This window comes from Microcaecilia unicolor, chromosome 2 (assembly GCF_901765095.1).
Source record: "Microcaecilia unicolor chromosome 2, aMicUni1.1, whole genome shotgun sequence".
Classification (NCBI taxonomy): domain Eukaryota; kingdom Metazoa; phylum Chordata; class Amphibia; order Gymnophiona; family Siphonopidae; genus Microcaecilia; species Microcaecilia unicolor.
This window is the reverse complement of record NC_044032.1, coordinates 619,613,130-619,633,561: the sequence shown is the minus strand read 5'-3', so window position 1 is coordinate 619,633,561 and position 20,432 is coordinate 619,613,130. Positions and strand designations below refer to the sequence as shown.

At 47.3% G+C, this 20,432-nt stretch overlaps 1 protein-coding gene across 1 annotated transcript in view; it reads left to right on the top strand.

The window, feature by feature from the left end:
- Positions 1–20,432, top strand: part of ARHGAP10 (Rho GTPase activating protein 10) — a 503,009-nt gene that overhangs the window by 173,497 nt on the left and 309,080 nt on the right. The window contains exon 4 of the mRNA XM_030191662.1: positions 8,850–8,921. Coding sequence (XP_030047522.1) covers positions 8,850–8,921 — 72 coding nt within the window. The remainder of the gene's footprint in view (positions 1–8,849; positions 8,922–20,432) is intronic.

Sequence of the window (20,432 nt, the reverse complement as noted above, 5' to 3'; positions counted from 1 at the left end):
GCCTCTCTGCAGCCCCCTCCTCACACCAGCACACCTCTGCCTTCCCTCAGCTCCCTCCTCTCACTCCACACTTCTGCCTCTCTGCAGCCCCCTCCTCTCACACCAGCACACCTCTGCCTTCCTGCAGCCCCTCCTCTTACACCAACACACCTGTGCCTACCTGCAGCCCCCTCCTCTCACACCAGCACACCTCTGCCTTCCTGCAGCCCCCTCCTCACACCAGCACACCTGTGCCTCCCTGCAGCCCCTCCTCACACCAGCACACCTGTGCCTCCCTGCAGCCCCCTCCTCTCACACCAGCACACTTCTGCCTCCCTGCAGCCCCCTCCTCTCACACCAGCACACCTGTGCCTCCCTGCAGCCCCCTCCTCACACCAGCACACCTGTGCCTCCCTGCAGCCCCCTCCTCTCACACCAGCACACTTCTGCCTCCCTGCAGCCCCCTCCTCTCACACCAGCACACTTCTGCCTTCCTGCAGCCCCCTCCTCACACCAGCATACTTTTACCTCCCTGCAGCCCCCCTTTTCTCACACCAGCACACTTCTGCCTCCCTGCAGCCTCCTCCTCTCATGCCCACACCTCTGCCTCCCTGCAGCCCCCTCTTCTCATGCCAACACACCTCTGCCTCCCTGCAGCCCCTCCTCTCACACCTCTTCCTCCCTGCAGTCCCCTTCTCTCACACCAGCACACCTCTGTGTTCCCTTAGTCCAGCATCACTTGCTACCTTTCTTCCTGCAGGTCCAGGATTGCTGCCACTTTTTTTTTTTTGTTACATTTGTACCCCGCGCTTTCCCACTCATGGCAGGCTCAATGCGGCTTACATGGGGCAATGGAGGGTTAGGTGACTTGCCCAGAGTCACAAGGAGCTGCCTGTGCCTGAAGTGGGAATCGAACTCAGTTCCTCAGTTCCCCAGGACCAAAGTCCACCACCCTAACCACTAGGCCACTCCTCCACTCCACTTCCTTCTCCTTCCCCCGCCGCCGCTTCAGTGCTTTCAGCTTACATTTTTGGGCCGTCCTTGATTCACACAGGCAGTCCAGGGCCTTCCCACTCTGCCATGTCTGGCTCTTTCTGATTCAACTTCCTGTTGCAAGGGCCAGACACGGCAGAGGGAAGTCCCTGCAGTGCCTGTGTGAATCGCGGACGGCCCGAAAATGTAAGCTGCGAGCACTGCAGCGGGGGAAGAAGCAGAAAGTGGTAGATGCTGGACCTGCAGCAGGGGAAAGTAGGGAGTGATGCGCCGCGGCACCTCTGAGAGTTTGCTGTGGCACACAGTTTGGTAACCGCTATGTTATTCTACTACTACTACTTATCATATTCTATGCAAAGGCTGGGAGTATCAAAGAAAAGGAATTATATTGTTGAGATGTAAAATTGTGCAGGAAATAAGCAGAGAGGGAGGGAGGAGAGACACAAAAGCACTGTGTGAGAGGAGGGCTCCTGAGGACTTTAGTGGAGGAGTGAGCTCCTTGTGACTCTGGGCAAGTCACTTAACCCTCCATTGCCCCATGTAAGCCGCATTGAGCCTGCCATGAGTGGGAAAGCGCGGGGTACAAATGTAACAAAAATAAAATAGATACTATTGGAGATTCTACATGGAATGTTGCTATTATTGGAGATTCTACATGGAATGTTGCTACTATTGGAGATTCTACATGGAATGTTACTATTCCACTAGCAACATTCCATGTAGAAGGCTGCGCAGGCTTCTGTTTCTGTGAGTCTGACGTCCTGCACGTACGTGCAGGACGTCAGACTCACAGAAGCAGAAGCCTGCGCGGCCACATTGGTGTCACTTAACCCTCCATTGCCCCATGTAAGCCGCATTGAGCCTGCCATGAGTGGGGAAAGTGCGGGGTACAAATGTAACAAAAAAAAAAAAAAGATAAGTGTTCAATTCATTCTTTCTACAATGTCGAAATATAGGAAATTGTCCATCAGTATCATGGCTCTTTAACTCTTGTCCATGAGGGTGACAAAAATCTGTTTTCTTTAGTACTAATAGAAAAACCCATCAAAAATGTAACAGTTCAAGCTGCTTCCTGTCTCCTCTCCCATACCTCCCTCCATCTTGCGCAATTCCACTTGTTTCAGTTGCAGCTTCTGGTCTGGCTTATCTGGTTGAGCCTGACCTTTCTATAAACCTTACCGTACTGTTCCCCCGTTGTCATCTCGGTACCACGGCAGCTGCGATGTTTGTATGCGTTTCTCTGTGCTGTGGTAGATGTGACTTGGCAGGACCCTGCTTACCTGCTGGTAGTGCTTCCTTGGTGGCAAACCCTCACCAACTGTGGCACTCTGGTCCTGGTGCTGCTGTGTCATGGAATTGTGGACTGCGTGCCACACTGTGTGGTACCTTGCAGCCTGGACATGTGCAGACCACCCCTAGGTTCACACAATTGGCTTTTATAAACGGTAGGATCAGGGCTTTTTTTGAGGGGGTACTTGGGGGTACTGAGTACCGGCTGAGTACCGGCACCTTCTCCATTGCTAAATTTGACCTTTGGACCCCAAGTTTTAAAGAATTTGCTCAAGCTCTACACCCCAATTCTGCCTTGTCATAGATTCTGAGACTGGTTGCAGAGGGCTGACTGTTGTAGGGAGGGTCCCTCAGTGATCACCCCACCCCAAAGGGTGGCCTGGCATTTGAGGACTGGCACCTTTTTTGCTAGAAAAAACGCACTGGGTAGGATACTCACATTGATGAGTCATCAGATGCATTTGTGCACATTTTAGCATAAACCACATGCAAATTTAAATCGTTTGATTATCCTACAAACTGGACTCGTATTTGTAGCCTTTGATAACTGGAGACGAAGTATGCTGGTTCGTAGGTATTAAAAAATGTGTGTGTCTAGTGAGTCACAATGTTCTGCTAGTTTCCATAACATTGGGTTTCAGCCTTGTGTAGATGTTACGAAGAGACTGAGCTGGAATATGAAGAGAAGGTGGAGCTTTAGCATTGAATTTATATAGTACATTGCTATGAAATTTCTTGTATTTATTTACTGAATGCTAATAGTCATTGCCACAACAGTTTGTAATCAATCAATGCAGGCTAGGGGGACCAGTGTTCATCTGCCAACATCTAATGTGTTATAATGATTGGTACATGGTCTTCTCTCAATGAGGTTGCTCGGTATGATACTACTACTACTACTACTACTACTATTTAACATTTCTAAAGCGCTACTAGGGTTATGCAGCACTGTACAATTTAACATGGAAGGACAGTCCCTGCTCAAAGAGCTTACAATCTAAAAGACAGGTGTACAATCTAAAGACAAGTGTACAATCTAAAAGACAGGTGTAGAGTCAATCTGATAGGGCATACTATATTTCTCGAAAGGTTAGGTGCCAAAGGCAGCATTGAAGAGGTGAGTTTTAAGCAGAGATTTGAAGATGGGTAGGGAGGGGGCTTGGCGTAGGGTTGAGGAAGATTGTTCCAGGCATAGGGTGAGGCAAGGCAGAATGAGCGGAGCCTGGAGTTGGCAGTGGTGGAGAAGGGTACTGAAAGGAGGGATTTGTCCTGTGAGCGGAGGTTACGGGCGGGAACATAGGGGGAGATGAGGGTAGAGAGGTAGTGAGGAGCCGCAGACCGGGTGCATTTGTAGGTAAGGAGTAGAAGCTTGAATTGTATGCGGTATCTGATTGGAAGCCAGTGAAGTGACTTGAGGAGAGGGGTGATATGAGTATATCGGTTCTGGCGGAATATAAGACGTGCGGCAGCGTTCTGAACGGATTGAGACCTTTTTATAGTCACTGTTTTTTTTTTTCAAATTTCCCTGTGAGCAGACTAGTGAGAATGTATTGCCATGGCAATTTTATCCAAACAGTCATTTCCTTTTCTGTTTGTTCCGTATCTCTGCACTGTGGACCTTGTTTATAGAAAACCTTCACACCCTTCGTTCATTTTTCATTCTGCTGTCTGAAAAGGTACAATACAAAATGCATTAAAATAGAGGTTTGCTTTACTGATCTACAGAAGATACTCTACTCTTTCAACTTGAATAAACAGTTATAGAAATAGTCACAAAGTAATAATAAGAAAATGGAAAGGCTTGCTTGCCTGTCTTCACCCCATTTTTCATAGCAACCTAAATTATATCCTTTTCCAAAAATTGCCTTAGCAATGCCCATCATAAGTGAAATAGAGACCACCTGTGTCATATCACAGTACCTGAGCTAATCCAACTCTGTTCTCTGCAGACAAGTAGGGAAAAGCAGCCTAAGATTTAATCTCCCATTGCCCTCAAGCCTACCCCTACTTTTTGACACTTTGCCAATGGGGAGCAGGCTCCTCTATTTTGGAGAGGCCAGGAATGCAGTCATACTTGAGGAGAAGGAAAGGCAGAGGCAGCCAAAAGGAGGGATGTGCTAGGCGGTGAGAGGATGATATGCACAGACAGGGAGAGGGACTTTGGGGTGATAGTATCTGAGGATCTGAAGGCGATAAAACAGTGTGACAAGACTGTGGCCAGAGGCAGAAGGATGCTAGGCTGTATAGAGACCAGCAGAAGAAAGGAAATGTTGATGCCCCTGTACAAGTCATTGGTGAGGCCCCACCTGGAGTACTGAGTTCAGTTTTGGAGGCCATATCTTGCTAAGGATTTAAAAAGATATGCAGCGGTCCAGAGGAAGGTGACAAAAATGGTATGTGGCTTGCGCCTAAAGATGTATTAGAAGAGACTGGAAAACCTTGTATACCCTAGAGAAGAGGAGGGACAGGGGAGATAAGATACATATGTACATACGTGTTGCCACTGGGACAGACCAAAGGTCCATCAAGCCCAGTATCCTGTTTCCTACAGTGGCCAATCCAGGTCACAAATACCTGGCAAGATCCCAGAAAAGCTCAATAAATTTTATGCTGCTTATCCCAGAAATAAGCAGTGGATTTTCCCAAAATCAATTTAATAATGGTCTGTGGACTTTTCCTTTAGGAAGCCGTCCAGACTCTTTTTAAACCCCGCTAAGCTAACAGCATTTACCACATTCTCTGGCAACGAATTCCAGAGTTTAATTACACATTGAGTGAAGAAACATTTTCTCCGATTCATATTGAATTTAATACTTTGTAGCTTCATCACATGCCCCCTAGTCCTAGTATTTTTGGAAACAGTAAACAAATGATTCACGTCTACCCGTTCCATTCCACTCATTATTTTATAGACCTCTATCAAATACTTGAAAGGTATTAATATAGAAACAAATATTTTCCAGAGAAGGGAAAATAGTACAACTAGAGGACATGAGCTGAGGTTGTGGAGTGGTAGACTTAGGAGTAATGTCAGGAAATTCTTTTTCATGATCAATGATTCCATGTACACTACCAGTGCCAGTGATCTTACGGGCTTGCTGCACAAGTGCTACATACATCGGAGAGGGTGGTCGATGCCTGGAACGCCCTCCCGAGAGAGGTGGTAGAAAAAAATAGCGGTGACGGAATTAAAAAAGGATTCAATTAGAGGATCTCTAATTAGAAAATGAATGGTCTAAAAACCATGGTTGCACGCATGTTTGCATGTCGAGTGGTGCTTAGATGGCGACTCTGGCTGTGAAGAACTAGGCCAGTGCTGGGCAGATTTGTACGGTCTGAATCTCATATATGGTGATCCAGTTTAGGATGAGTTGGAGGGGGCTTCGATGGAAATTCCAGTAATTTGGAACATGAGGACAATGCCTTCCTCAGGAGTCTAAATATAGAGAACAATTAAAAACAATCACGAAGTAAAAAAATTTATAAATAAAAATAAATAAAATTGTAAAAATAAAAAATAAATGAATAAAGGATAAATATCAAGGGATAGCAAAGATGATACTGATAAAAATGCTAAGGCAAACAAAGGTAAAACAAATAGTATTAATCATAATGACTAAAATCATAAATACTATAGATCATAAACTGTCACTTAAGGAAACACGATGGAAGTAATCTAGACGGAAAGCAGAAAATGATAACAGCAAATAGCACACAAAAAGTGATGAATACCAGTTTAGAATGGCCTGAAAAGTATATGGGATCAACAGGAAAATACAAATTTTGAAACAAATTTAGGCCCTGTTTGCTAAGGCATGTTAGCGTTTTTAACGCACCTACAATTAGCGCGTGTGCTAACCCTGTAGGTGCCTATAGGGATAGTGTAGGCACATACACGTTTAACACGCGTACATGGTTTTTAAAAAAAATTTCTCTTTATTATTATTGTTTTATGACATTAACAAATGATCATAAAAATCAGAAATCTCTGAAAATATGAAAATTAACAGAAATGAAATACACTTAAGAAAACTTTCAAATACATATTGTCCACAATATATGATCCAAGAATCAGGAAAATCTTAAACAAAATACAAAAAAATTATAACTAATAAGTTATCTTAGAGCAGAGATGATAATTAGAGATACAATCAGACAGCTGCATTAATCTGGTTAACTACTACAGGGGGACTTCTCATACTTCCTTTAGCAATTACAAATTCTTGGAGTTTCTTGGGATCTGTGAAGAGGAAATTATTTGTTTCAAACGAAACTAAACATTTGCATGGAAACTTAATAAAAAAGGTTGCCCCTAGGGCTAGGACTCTCGGCTTAAAGGCCAAGAGTTCCTTCCTTCTCAACTGAGTATCCCTGGACAAATCTGGAAAAATATTTATCTTCCCTCCCATAAAAACTCCATTCATGTGACGAAAATATAAACGCAATACATTAATTTTGTCCATTTCAAAGGCGAAGGAAACTAACAAAGTAGCATGTTCTGATTCCACAGATGTTTCTAAGAATTCAGTAAGATTTAAGGATTCTCTAGGTAATTGTTCAGGTTCTCTCAATCTTCTTTTAATGTAAAAAAGTTTTGTAACCGGTGGGTAATTCTCATTTGAAAGACCCAGAATTTTTGAAAAATATTTCTTAAATAGTTCCAAAGGAAATTCAAAAACCTGAGGTTATTTCTCTTGAGTTGATTCTCAAGAGATTCCATTTTTCTAGTAGAGACATTTTTACACGCGTACATGGTTAGCGTGCGTTAAAGACGCTAACGCGCCTATAACACAGCTTAGTAAACAGGGCCCAAAAGCATAAATAGCAATATGCAAAAATGAACACCTATAACAGTATGCACTAATGTACTTCTTAATGATAACAAATATATGCTGTTGATCATTTTCTGCTTTTTGTGTCACAGGAACCACACATGTGGAAACAGCTTTTAGCATGTGCCAGTGTCAGGGGTCCCAACAGAAAAAAATATTTTAAACATTTAATTACACATATATGATTACAATGATTGTTAAACAAAAAAAGCAAACACTGGGCCTTCAGGATTGAGAAAAATGTAGTCCTTTAATATCACAAATACCCGACACGAGCCGTGTTTCGGCGTACAACCGCCTACATCAGGGGTCAATAAACTCCTATCGGTCAACTTGCAAACTATGGCGCAAGAGATAAGTGAAACAATCGGGGTAGAACTCTCTAAAATGGTAGGCAGCCATGTGTCCTCTTAGTACCTAAAGGCATGTTAGCGTTTTTAACGCACCTGCAATTAGCGCGTGTGCTAACCCTGTAGGTGCCTATAGGGATATTGTAGGCACATACACGTACTAAGAGGACACATGGCTGCCTACCATTTTAGGGAGTTCTACCCCGATTGTTTCACTTACCTCTTGCGCCATAGTTTGCAAGTTGACCGATAGGAGTTTATTGACCCCCTGATGCAGGCGGTTGTACGCCGAAACACGGCTCGTGTCGGGTATTTGTGATATTAAAGGACTACATTTTTCCCAATCCTGAAGGCCCAGTGTTTGCTTTTTTTGTTTGCCTAATTGTATTTGTATGCTGTTTTCCCTCTCTTTTGTGACTACAATGATTGTTAAACATGTGTATAAGAAATAATTAGAAACACAATTAAAAACATAAAACTACCTCGCAAGTGATGTATATTGATAACTGATATAGGTAGGTAATGAAAACCAGGAGGCTGTTACAGAATTGTACATAAATAGTGCATAATGAAACTTTGAGTGAGACTGGGTATGGTGGTGGTGGTGGTGGGGGGGGGGGGGGGGGGGGGGGGGGGTAGGATGGGAAAGCCTGGGGATTTTGTTTTTATTTTTTCCTTTGCATTGACTTGATGAAGATAATGCCATTTTAAAAAGGTCATCACAAATGTATCGCTAATACAATTAAAAGTTATCACTGCCAACTTATTTGTTCAATTTGATATATTCCGTGTGGCTTAAGCTGACAATTAGATTATTATGGGGGGAGATTATCAACGTGGGCTACTGTTAAATCAGGTTATTTTAGCACAGGGTCTCATTGTATAAAATGGGACTGTGTTTTAAAATAAATGAGCAGTCTGGACAACCCCCCCCCCCCCCCCCCCCCCACAAATATCAGTGAGAGTGCCGATGCAGTGCACGTCCCTCTGTTCGGATGACCTCATAATGTTATTTATTCAAGCAGTGCAAAACCTGCCAGGATATCTTGATTGAGCTATAAGAAATGTAAGCAGTAGTGTGAACTAATCTATAATATTGGATGGGAATTTACCTGGGGCAATTTTGCAGATGGGAATTGACACCTTGAGGTGGGAAATAGTCAGGGGGATTTGATCTTGATGGCAATTGTCAAGAGGACAATGGGTTAGTGGGCATTGTCTGGGGGGAATTGTCCAGGTGATTTCTTTCTGGATACCCCAGAAGCGTATTTGTATTTTAAAATGCACAATTTGCCAGTCTGATTTGGATCACAATTTTTGCTTTGAAAGTTTTAAAAATAATTCTTTGAGTCCTTATTTTCCAGAGAGAAGTGTAATTGTATGCATTTGTTCTATTATTCTCCAGGCTTTGAATGTAAACGAAACCCTGATTAAACCTTTGGAAAGATTCAGAAAAGAACAGCTGGGTGCAATGAAGGTAAGTGGTAGAAAACAGGAAGCCAAATAATGCAGGGCTCCTTTTACTAAGGTACGCTGAAAAATTGGCTGAGCTAGTGTAGACGTGTGTTTTGGGCGCGCGCAGATCCATTTTTTCAGCGCGCCTGTAAAAAAGTCCTTTTTTAAATTTTTGCTGAAAATGAACGTGCGGCAAAATTAAAATGGCGTGCGTCCATTTTGGATCTGAAACCTTACCGCCAGCCATTGACTTAGCGGTAAGGTCTCACGTGGTAACCGTGCAGTAATAGTCTACGAGTGTAAAATTTATTTTATTTATTTTATTTAGTTGCATTTGTATCCCACATTTTCCCACCTATTTGCGGGCTCAGTGTGGCTTACAATACATTGTAAATGATGGAAATACAGTTTCTTGCATTACATTGCATTATGATTATGGGTTACATTGTGAACGATTATGGGTTACATTGTGAACAGATATAGGAAGACAGGGTCAGATCAGTCGCCTTTGGGGCGTGGAAACTAAAATGATGATTACCGCTTGGTTTCCGCTGCGTGCAGGAAAATAAAATTATTTTCCGGCATGCATAGTGGACACACATAAAAAACAAAATTACAACCCGGGCCTCACGATAACTCCAAATTGATGCGCATTGGGCATGCGTAGGCGTCTACGTGGCTTAGTAAAAGGGCCCCACAATCACATAACTACGGGGCCTACAACCCTCTTCTAATCCATGCATTGGTATGTGAGCCATTAATGATACGTTGAAACCTTCTGCTCAGTGTGCTGCAGCGGCTAAGAAAGCAAATAGAATGTTAGATATTATTAGGAAAGGAATGGAAAACAAAAATGAGAACGTTATAATGTCTTTGTATTGCTCCATGGTGCGAACGCACCTCGAATATTGTGTTCAATTCTGGTTGCCGCATCTCAAAAAAGATATAGTGAAATTAGAAAAGGCGCAGAGAAGGGCAATGAAAATGATAAAGAGGATGGGATGACTTCCCTATGAGGAAAGGCTAAAGCGGCTAGGGCTCTTCAGCTTGTGTAAAATAAACGGCTGAGGGGAGATATGATAGAGGTCTATAAAATAATGAGTGGAGTGGAACGGGTAGATGTGAAGCGTTTGTTTACGCTTTTCAAAAATACTAGGACTAGGGGGCATGCGATGAAGCTACAAAGTAGTAAATTTAAAATGAATCAGAGAAAATATTTCTTCACTCAGCGTGTAATTAAACTCTGGAATTCGTTGCCGGAGAACATGATGAAGGCGGTTAGCTTAGCAGAGTTTAAAAAGGGGTTAGACCGTTTCCTAAAGAACAAGTCCATAAACCACTACTAAATGGACTTGGGAAAAATCCACAATTCCAGGAATAACATTTATAGAATGCTTGTATGTTTGGGAAGCTTGCCAGGTGCCCTTGGCCTGGATTGGCCGCTGTCGTGGACAGGATGCTAGGCTCGATGGACCCTTGGTCTTTTCCCAGTGTGGCATTACTTATGTACTTATGAAATTCATTCTATACCCTAATGTCAAGTTTACAACTAATTGTTCTGTGACATAGCCTTCCATTATCTTAATGAAGAGAGAAATGGATGCCACAGGACGATAATTACCAACTTCATATAAGCTAGACTTCAAATTTTTCAGAATTGGAGTGAACAGTACATTGAGGGGCAAAATGGAAAGATCGTCCAAGTACGAATTAGGGCGTTCTTACGATAACGTCCAAAAATAGACCTGTATAATGGAAAAATAGTGTGGGCGTTTTTCGACAATCGATTATCCCTGTAAGAAAACAATCAAATGACGAGCGCATAAGCGTGACTAAATTGGGCGCCCTAACACGGTCGACTATTGCAGGTGCAAACGACCAAATCACGTGGTGTGAAAAATAATGTACATAGGTGTATCGTAAGTACAATACATGTTGTTCATGCCATCTGGGTACGGAAATATATGAGGAACGCATATATGTGTCAACTACAGACATATCATGCTGCTCCACCCATACTTCCATCATATGTGCCCATCTGAATATCCGGATCTGCATGCACTGTACACCTACTGCTCCACCAAATCTTCCATCATATGTGCCCATCTGAATGTCCGGATCTGCATGCACTGTACACCTACTAAACATGCAGTAAATGCATATTGTGTATATGTGAAAAGGGTCGGGTGGGGTGCGTCATCTATATAAGGCACGTTTCACACTCCTGCAGGCATGTGCACGTCAAAGACGTCTATGCTTACGAGGGCGTCCACGTGCTGATAGCGGCCATATATGGAATGGTCATCCATATATGGAGCTGTGCATGAAACGACGTCCCTCACGCAAGGTCGTCTATATAAGGCACTTCTTTTCCAACACGTGGAAAAATGGCACAACGCAGGGAGCCAAATTTTGGAGAAGAGGAGAGCCTGCTGCTTGTTCGGCTCTGCCTAAGGCACCGCCATCGCCTTTTCATCCAGCACCACCACCTGCCCCCCAGGCTGCAGGCCATGCGAGCCTGGTCCCGCATCCGGGAACGATTGGAAAGGTAAGGTTATGGCCCAACCCCCCTCCCCTCCTGTACCTACACATATAACAGCTCCGTCATCAATGTTACCAGCAGTAACTGGAGTGTCCATGCAAGGATCATGAGTAATATAGGAACATGCACAATCACTAATAATTTGTATGTTATTTAAACGACCACCATTCCCACATCCCTACAAGAATGTATTTCGTTAGGTTACTATCGTCACTATGCTATTAGTGTTATGTGAAAATTTCGTTAGTTATGTGAAGGCCACATTTTCCAACCCCTCTTTGCAGCCAGTGGGTTACAACGCCTCCAAATAGTGCAAGCATGAGACCAATGAAACCTATACCATACTATTATAACATGGTCATGATAACACATATAAAGTAGTTTAACAAGCATACATTAGAATGTATACAAACGGTACTGTCTGGCCTCATGCCCACCTCTCTGCCATCATCTGCATAGGAACCAACTTGGTGGCTGCTGTGGGTGCTTCACCACCCCACCCCCAATATCAAATATGTATGGAGGGAGGGGTCATCTCCACTGGGGGTTCCACCCCCCAAAATGTTAAAAAGGTGGCTCCTATGATTCACTACCAATGGAGGTGCCCCCCCCCCCCCCCAACACTGTAGACCCTCTCTCTCTGGTATGTGAATAGCAAATTAATGTGTGCAGAGGACAAAAAGGACCAACACCCCTGACCCCTGCTCTACAAACTTATATCTTACAGACGCTTTGGAGTCCACCGGGACCTCGAGTCCTTAAGGAGGCGGTTCCGGCGGGTGAGGCGGGAGAGGCCTGAGCTCATCCGGGCGGTGCGAAGGCACCTCAGGGCTCGCCGTAAGTATTCAAAAACAGGACACCTGTACACATTACTACATACATTTCATGAATAAAGCAAATGTGTTGTACAATATCACTTCCCATGTGCCTAATAGCCACCTAGTAAGTAATACCATATCTGTCCCAGATCAAGGATGCAGGTTGCAGGGGTTCTCCCATGAGCATGCTTGCAACGTCCGACCATCCTCCCGAGATGAATGAGATGATATGCCACACTTTACTATTCCCCTTATTGTGGTGGCTGATTACTGTGTCCTGGTACAGCTGCCTGAGGCCCTACTTTTACTGCATGTTATGGCCTAAATCACATAAAAGAATTGTGCTCAACACCCTTCCCACTGCCCCCCCCCCCCAATAACTCCTACAACAACTGCCCATCAACCCCTCGTTGCATTTCACAATGCAAACATGCTGGTCAGCAATGAATTTGGTATGGCCACATGTCCTGCGTGGTGTGTGTCAGAGGAGGGTCCAGGGTTCTGTTTCATGTCATCTGATGCAGCTCATTCCCCATGGGCATAGGCTACGCCTTACCACACCCTGCCCCATGCCACCCAGCTACTGCACTATGCAAGCCATGGTGTATGCACTGATCTCAATCACACTCCTTTTACATACACAGGGCTCCACCAGCAGGAAAGTGAGCGCCAGGATGAGGAGGGCCACCACCCCCAGGAGGAGGAGGAGGAGGAGGAGGAAGAGCAGGAGGAGGGGCACATGGAGGAAGAGGAGGAGCAGGAGCCAGGCCAGGAGGCGGGCCACCAGCAAGAAGAGGAGGAGGAGGACTCGGAGGAGGGAGTCCTCATTATAGACCTGCATGAGGACCCCTCCCCACCTGCAGCACCATCGCCTGGCCCACCTCCATCCCCTGGGCCAGCTTCTGTGTCCCCTGGCCCACCTCCATCCCCTGGGCCAGCTTCTGTGTCCCCTGGCCCACCTCCATCCCCTGGGCCAGCTTCTGTGTCCCCTGGCCCACCTCCATCCCCTGGGCCATCATCCGTGTCCCCTGGCCCACCTCCAGCCTTTGGGCCGGCGACTGTAGTGCGCCTCCTGCAGCAGCTGGTAGATGGCCAGCAGCAGATTATAGTTGGCCAGCACCAGCTGCTGCAGGAGGTGACAGCCCTACGGCAGGGCAATGAGCAGCTCCAGGGCCCACTAAGGGTACTGCTGGGGCTGCTCATTGCCCTGCTACAGAGGGCCTTACTAAGAGGGCGTGGCCGCCCTTAATTTAAATAGGGGGGCCTGTTGGTGTTGTGTGTGTGGGGGGAGGGAGGGAGGGAGGGAATTGTTGGGGTTGTGTGTGTGGGGGGAGGGAAATGTTGGGGGTTCTGTGGGGGGTGGGGGAGGGAATTGTTGGGGTGTGTGGGGAGTTGTGGGGGGGAGGATGGCATTGTTGGGGTTATTTTGTAGGGGTGGGGGTGGGGATGGGGGCCAAATAAATTTTTGTTATAATATAACTATCAGGGTGTGTGTGTGTGTTTGTCTCCCTTGTGCATTACATATCACCAAATGGTGCTGTTGAGTTGAGAGGAAGGAGGCAGCAATATGCACAGCATTAAATGTGCTGTGTGAATGAGAAGGTGATGTATGTCTGAGAATGTTGGCCAGACAGAACGCCACCTGTTCATTCCAACCTGCATGGCCCATATGTGCAGGGGGGTTGGGCCGGGGAGGCTGGATGGATATTTGTGTTCATTAATAAAAATGGCCAGCCAGCATCTCTCTCTCCCTTCCTCCCTCCCTCCCCTCCACCATACTGACCCACAATACAGAGTGCCATCAATAAGAGATTAATAGTGTACCACGTGTGATCTGCCAGGTACACACTTCCACATAACTCCAGGTACCACATACAAAGTGTTTGCTGTCTGATGGACACATATCCTTACCCACAAGCCACATTGGTGGGGTGGGGGGGGGGCAAGAAGGACCTACAATACAAACAGCTGGCTCATATTTTCACATTGAATACATCAGCTATGGTATATAATGCTGAGGAGCAAAAGGGAAACAATGGGAAACCCAATAGATGGATGGTTACTTCATCACAGTTGCAATGTAATACTTGTGTTAGGGAAGGCCACAAATAAAAATGGTGCTCATTATTTGCAGGTGTGATCACACTTTCTCCAGTAGTCGATCAAGGTGTGTTACATTCAAGTATTCTGGGTTTGTGTCAAACTTTGTCGCTGAACTGACTTGCCTTAGGTGGGATTTGAACCAGCAACCTTATGATTATAAGGCTGGTGCTCTAACCACTAGGCCACAGCAGCCATCAGGCTTTAGCCACCACCAGTTACTTTGGGTTGGTACCTGTACACACACCCCTTTCCCTCACCACCACGTCATAGGCCTCAGTGGCACTACCTGTAGCCACCTCGAGCATTTTGTCCAGGCTACCGATTAAAAACAATGTAATGTGCATGTTCCCTACCCTACTACCTATGGAGCAATTTAGGAAGGTGGTCCATAATGTGCTATACACATCCATTGCATTAATCATTCTCCCCTCCCCCGCCTATGGACCTTGAGAATGGGTGGCCACTTCATAAATGGGGACTGGGGTACACCACATAAACAAGGAAGATGGAACCTACCGGGAACCAATACAGCACCTCCAACCGCTGGACCACACCACTGAGGACCTGCCAACCCCACAGTACAGTGCACAGGAACCTGGTGAAAACAGAGCTACCTAACATCTGACTCCAGACTACATACATACAGTGAATGCACACTCCTTGACTATGAGCACAAAGAGAAGAGGTGGCAGACAAATGAGAGCTTACCATGAACGTCTGTTTCAAGACTGTGTAGTGCGCCTTTTATCTTCTGGAACATTAGCTGCACATCTCCCTGATTGAAATGACCCTTACCGAGGGGTGCTTGATTTGGGGTGAGTGTAGCAAATTCGTGGCCCCCACACACTGCCTGCTACAACCAGGCAGAGAGAATGGGAGAAAGGAAGGGAGCATCAGGCGATGTGGAAGACAGGAAACGGAAGGCGTGGTGGCTGAGGGCCAACAATAATTCCCCCCCCCCCTAAATACACAGGTGTACCCAAGCATGCTAAGTGAGGGTAAAACCCTGTAACTGATTATTACGAACATCGGGCAAGGTCTCAGTGCAGGAAATGGCAGGTAAAATGGCAATGAAGAAAGGGAAGGCAGGTGGAGACGCCCATACTTATCTACTCATAATCGAAACCATGTGTTCCTAATCGCTATCTGAGCTGGGCACGCTTAGGAATTATGTGTATAATTGAAAAAGTAGCGCCCAAATCAGAAACGCCTATTCCCCCGTCTCAATGGGCGTTCTTGGCGCCTATATAAACGCCCACTCCGTATTTTCGAAAACACCATTGGTACAATGCCACCACGCATGCCGCCGACCCGGAAGGGTAATTTTCTCGAGGCAGAGGTGGAGCTCCTGGTACAAGAAATTGTACAGCGGCACCGGAGTCTGTTTGCTCCCACAGGGCAGAGGCTGGCAGCAACAGTAAAGCAGCGGGAATGGGAGGCAGTACGGGACAGCCTGAATGCTGTCTTCCATGCTGGGAGAGACGTGGAGGACTGCAAGAGGAAGTGGCGGAAGCTGAGGAGGGATGTTCGGAGGAAGGCGGGGGCCAATCCCCCAGGCAATGATACTGCCAACCTTACACCCATCGAGCTGATGGTGTACTCCCTCCTACCCCAGGAGGGCATCCACGGGATTGGCTCCATGGACACCTCGGGCCAGGCTGAGGACTCGGGTAGGTGTTTCATTATGCAGTTGGGGTATCTGTTGTGCTGCAGTACACTTGTGTTATAGAAGTTGGGGTCAGGGGGAGGGAGGTGAGGAGTGGGGGGCAGGAGGAGGGAGGTAGGTGGGGGTGGGGGTGGGGGTGGGGGGGAGTATCTCTGGCTGTCTTTCTGTATATTAACAGGCCACCTTTATGATGCTGTTGTGACCTGGTAACCCCTACTCACTAGCTCTCTACCCTTACTCCCTATCCCTACCATTGTCATTGGGTTTCCTCTTACTTGTCCTGTGTGCCCATATTTATAGAATTAATTGTAAGCTCTATTTGAGTAGTGGTAGTGGTCATGTGTGTTATAGGAGCAAGCAGACAGGGTGGGTGCTGTGTGTGTGTGTGAGCACCCCCAATATTGAGGAAAGATCATGTAGCTGTGCAGGGAGGAGTGTTGGTCACTGGGCTTAGCACCCCCAATACTACTTTCCAGTTGGCTCCTATGGGTGTGTGTAGGTTACTACTGTGGCAGAACTCTGGGGGCCGTCCTTCCCTACTACTCCCTCCTATTTTCCCATTTTACCAAACTGTGCCTAGTTCCTCCTGTGACCTCTGTGCTCTACTGAGTGTGGGACACATGCATTCAACTGAAGGAGCCTGTAATGGGGGTCATAAAGCAGTTCTATGCAGTTTAGCAAGTCAGTAGTAACACAACACATGCTGCAATGTTGTTCAATTTAACAATTATACAACTAACAGCTTGTGCACAACGTTGTGAGTGGTGTCCTTCTCTTGGCTGCTCATCCACCACCTCTACCCAGCTGCCTGCGGGCCTCTCTCTTTTGTACCCGTGTCAATTCCATTTCTCCTCACCATCTCTTTGCTGGGTCATCAGGTTGGGGGACATACCAATGTATATGAATGCTGAAAGACAAAAGTGGGTTATTTGCACCAACACTATTCCTCTCTTGTGCTATACAGGTGAAGACTCAGAGGAGGCTGGCCCTAGTGGCCTGCAAGGCCAACGCCCTACACCATCCGTCCAGCCTCAACCTCCACAGCCTGCAGCACCAGCAGTCCAGCCTCCACCACCTGCACCAGCTGTGCATCCTCCGCGTCCACCACCACCTGCACCAGCTGTCCAGCCTCTACCACCACCAGCTGTCCAGCCTCTGCCAGCACCACCACCACCACCTGCACCGGCTGTCCAGCCTCTGCCAGCACCACCACCACCACCTGCACCGGCTGTCCAGCCTCTGCCACCACCACCACCACCACCTGCACCGGCTGTCCAGGCTCTGCCACCACCACCACCACCTGCACCAGCAGAGGCCGCACCTCCAGCACCGGAGGACTTTGGTGAGGAGGAGGAGGGCCCAGCTCCCCGCCAGAGGCCATCCGCCCAAAGGAGGCAACTCCTGCGGCTGGCCACGGAACTACTCCGCCACAACGTGCGCTTGGAGGAGTACCGCCAGCAGAAACTGGAGCTGCAGCGCCAAGCACTGGAGGCACAGCAGCGAGCACACCAAGAACTCCTCCAGGCGCAACGTGAAGGCCACCAGGAGGTGCTCCAGCAACTGAGACGGCTGGAGCAGAGCATCCAACACCTGCACCCTCAGGGCACCGCGCCTACTCCAGCCCCCGTGCTGCTGGAGCAGCCCCTGCCATCAACCTCCTCCTCCACTGACCACCAGCAACCACCAGCTAAGAGGTGGGCATTGCGCTCCTCAGCCTCCGCACCCACTCCTGCTGCTCCCATTCTGGGTCCTGTGGCCAGACCACTACAACCAAGAAGGTGGCCCGATTTCCACGGTGCAGCCGAAGCCGCAGGCTGCCGTGGGGATAGGGAGGAGGACACTGGGAGCAGCAGCTCCGAAGAGGGGGAAGAGACTTCCCGTGCAGCACCAGCTGCAAAGGAAGGGCGTGGGAGGGGTAGGAGGGGACGGGGGAAGGGAAGGGGAAAATGATGGGACATGCTGTAGGGTGAGGGTTGGTGGGAGGGGGGTGGGTGTGGGAGGGGGGGGTGGTGGTGGTGGTGGTGGGGTTCACCAAACACATATGCACTGTATGTAAAAAATAAATGCTCACTTACATTCACCTAAAACTTGTTTCAATGAGTCTTTGTCTTGCTCTTACGCCAAGCTGGTAGGCATTGAGCTCTGCTCTGTGGGCTGGGGGTGGAGGGGGCTCCTCTTCCAGCTCATCTGGGGCCTCTTCTGGTGGTGGCTGTGGCTCCTCTGGGAGAGGCTGTCCTCTGCGCTGGGCCAAATTGTGTAACATACAGCACGCCACAAAGATCTTGGCCACCTTTTCTGGACTGTAGAGCAGCTCTCCTCCAGACCGGTCCAGACAGCGGAAGCGGTTTTTCAATAAACCAAAGGTGCGCTCAATGATCCCCCGGGTGCTGCGATGTTTCCTGTTGTAGGTTTCTTCTGGCCCTGGTTGTGGGTGGATCAGGGGGGTCATGAGCCATGTCCTCTGCGGGTAGCCTCGGTCACCTTTGCAGAAAAGCAGAATGAGATAGATGAGTGTGTATCGCTTGGAGCAGGTACAGGGGGGGCGGGGGGATTTGGATAGTGGGTTGTGGTGGAGGAAGCCAGGGCGGAGGGTTGCCCAGTGGAGGAGGTCTAGTATGGGTGGTACATGCATGTTGCACTTACCTAGTAGCCATCCACCAATGAACTCCCCTTGCTCGAACCTGCGGAAGATGCCCGAGTGCTGTAGGATGTAGGCATCGTGGCTGGAGCCGGGGTACCTGGCACACACGTCTAATATCTCCCCCTGGGCATCACATACAACTTGCATGTTCATAGAATGAAATGCCTTCCTATTTCTGTAGGTGGCTTCGTGTGCCCGGGGGGGTCTGAGGGCTACGTGTGTGCAGTCTATCACACCAATGACCGAGGGGAATCTAGCAACAGCATAGAAGGTGGCCATGTTGTTGTGCAGAGCCTGGGGGGTGGTGGGGAAAGTGATGTAGTGTGAGGTGTGAGTTATGAAGGCATCCAGGAACTGGGTGAGACAGTGTGAAATAGAAGCCTGGGTGAGGCCTGTGTTAGCAGCTAATACGGATTGAAAACTGCCAGTGGCCAGGACAGAGAGAGCGGAAGTGATTTTGAGGTGGGCAGGGATGGGGTTATTCCTACGTGTCTGGGGCTGAAGGAGGGGTTTCAGCTGCTCACACAGCTGACGAATGGTGGCCCTATCAAACCTGAACCTTGTTAGACACTGCTGGTCAGTGAGTTGTAGGAAGGTGGTGCGGGGCCTAAACACTCGGGGCCGTGAATACCTCCTGCGGTGGGTGGCCTCTTCGTGTAGCATGAATGCCACAAGTGCATTAAGTGCATCCATATCCCCACCACCAGTGCAAGTATTAGGACTAGTAGTCAAACAGCAACACACACAGATCTGTCACTTCCAGGCACTACGCCCCTCTGGCCACTCACTCGCCAAACAGTACAGGCACACAGAGACAAACGGAGGTCAGGGAATACAGTATACACGTGGGAAGAGTGAATGGGGAGGGATAGGGGGAGGGGGAGGGGAAGGGGCGATAGAGCAAAGGAGTAGGAGTAAGGAACGGTGAAAGGGTAAGACACAAAAAGAGGCAGGGCACACAGACGACCGTCACAGGTACTGAACACGCTCGGCTTTCTCTCTGCAACCACCACTTCAGCTCTTCCACCAACAATATCGCCACTCTCCAACTACACACAATCGCTAATGAGTCTAAAGACGCTTTCCCCCTTGCTCTGGTCGCTTTTATTTCGGGTCCATCATATTACGCCCATCTTCCCGCTCAACCAGAGCCCTTTCGCTATTCGTTATACGTTGTACCCATCCATGTCGTATCACCGCCCCTAACGCCCCCGACATGCCTCTTATTTGGGCGTTTTTACGTCCACGTACGAGCGACACGGACGCACTGAAACATTGCTTTCGATTATATGGATTTACTCGTTTTTGTGAGATTAACGTCCATCTCCCGATTTAGGTCGGCTCTTGGGCGTTTTTCTCGTTCGATTATAAGCAGGATTGCCTCCTAAAATAGAAAAATTGCCATTTTCTAAGTAGAAATTTAACCAATCAGTTAAAATAATTAAAAAATTGATAGGAAACTCGATTCATCAAATATGGGGGAGAACTGTCCAAACAAAAATAATTAGCATATTTTGAAAACAGGCATTTAGATTCTGCAAATTTAATCTTTGCAAACTGACAAAAAAATTGATCTGCTTGTGCTCCTGTATCCATAATACCATCAAATAAAAACTGTTCACCAAATGGAAGAAGCTGTTCTCTGTCAAAATTTTGTTCTTAAAAAAACAATAAAAACAATTTCTTAATATCAGCTTGTCCAGTACCTGTCAATTTAGAGTAGTGATCTCGTCATGTAGAAGAGTTGTCTATATGCATGAATA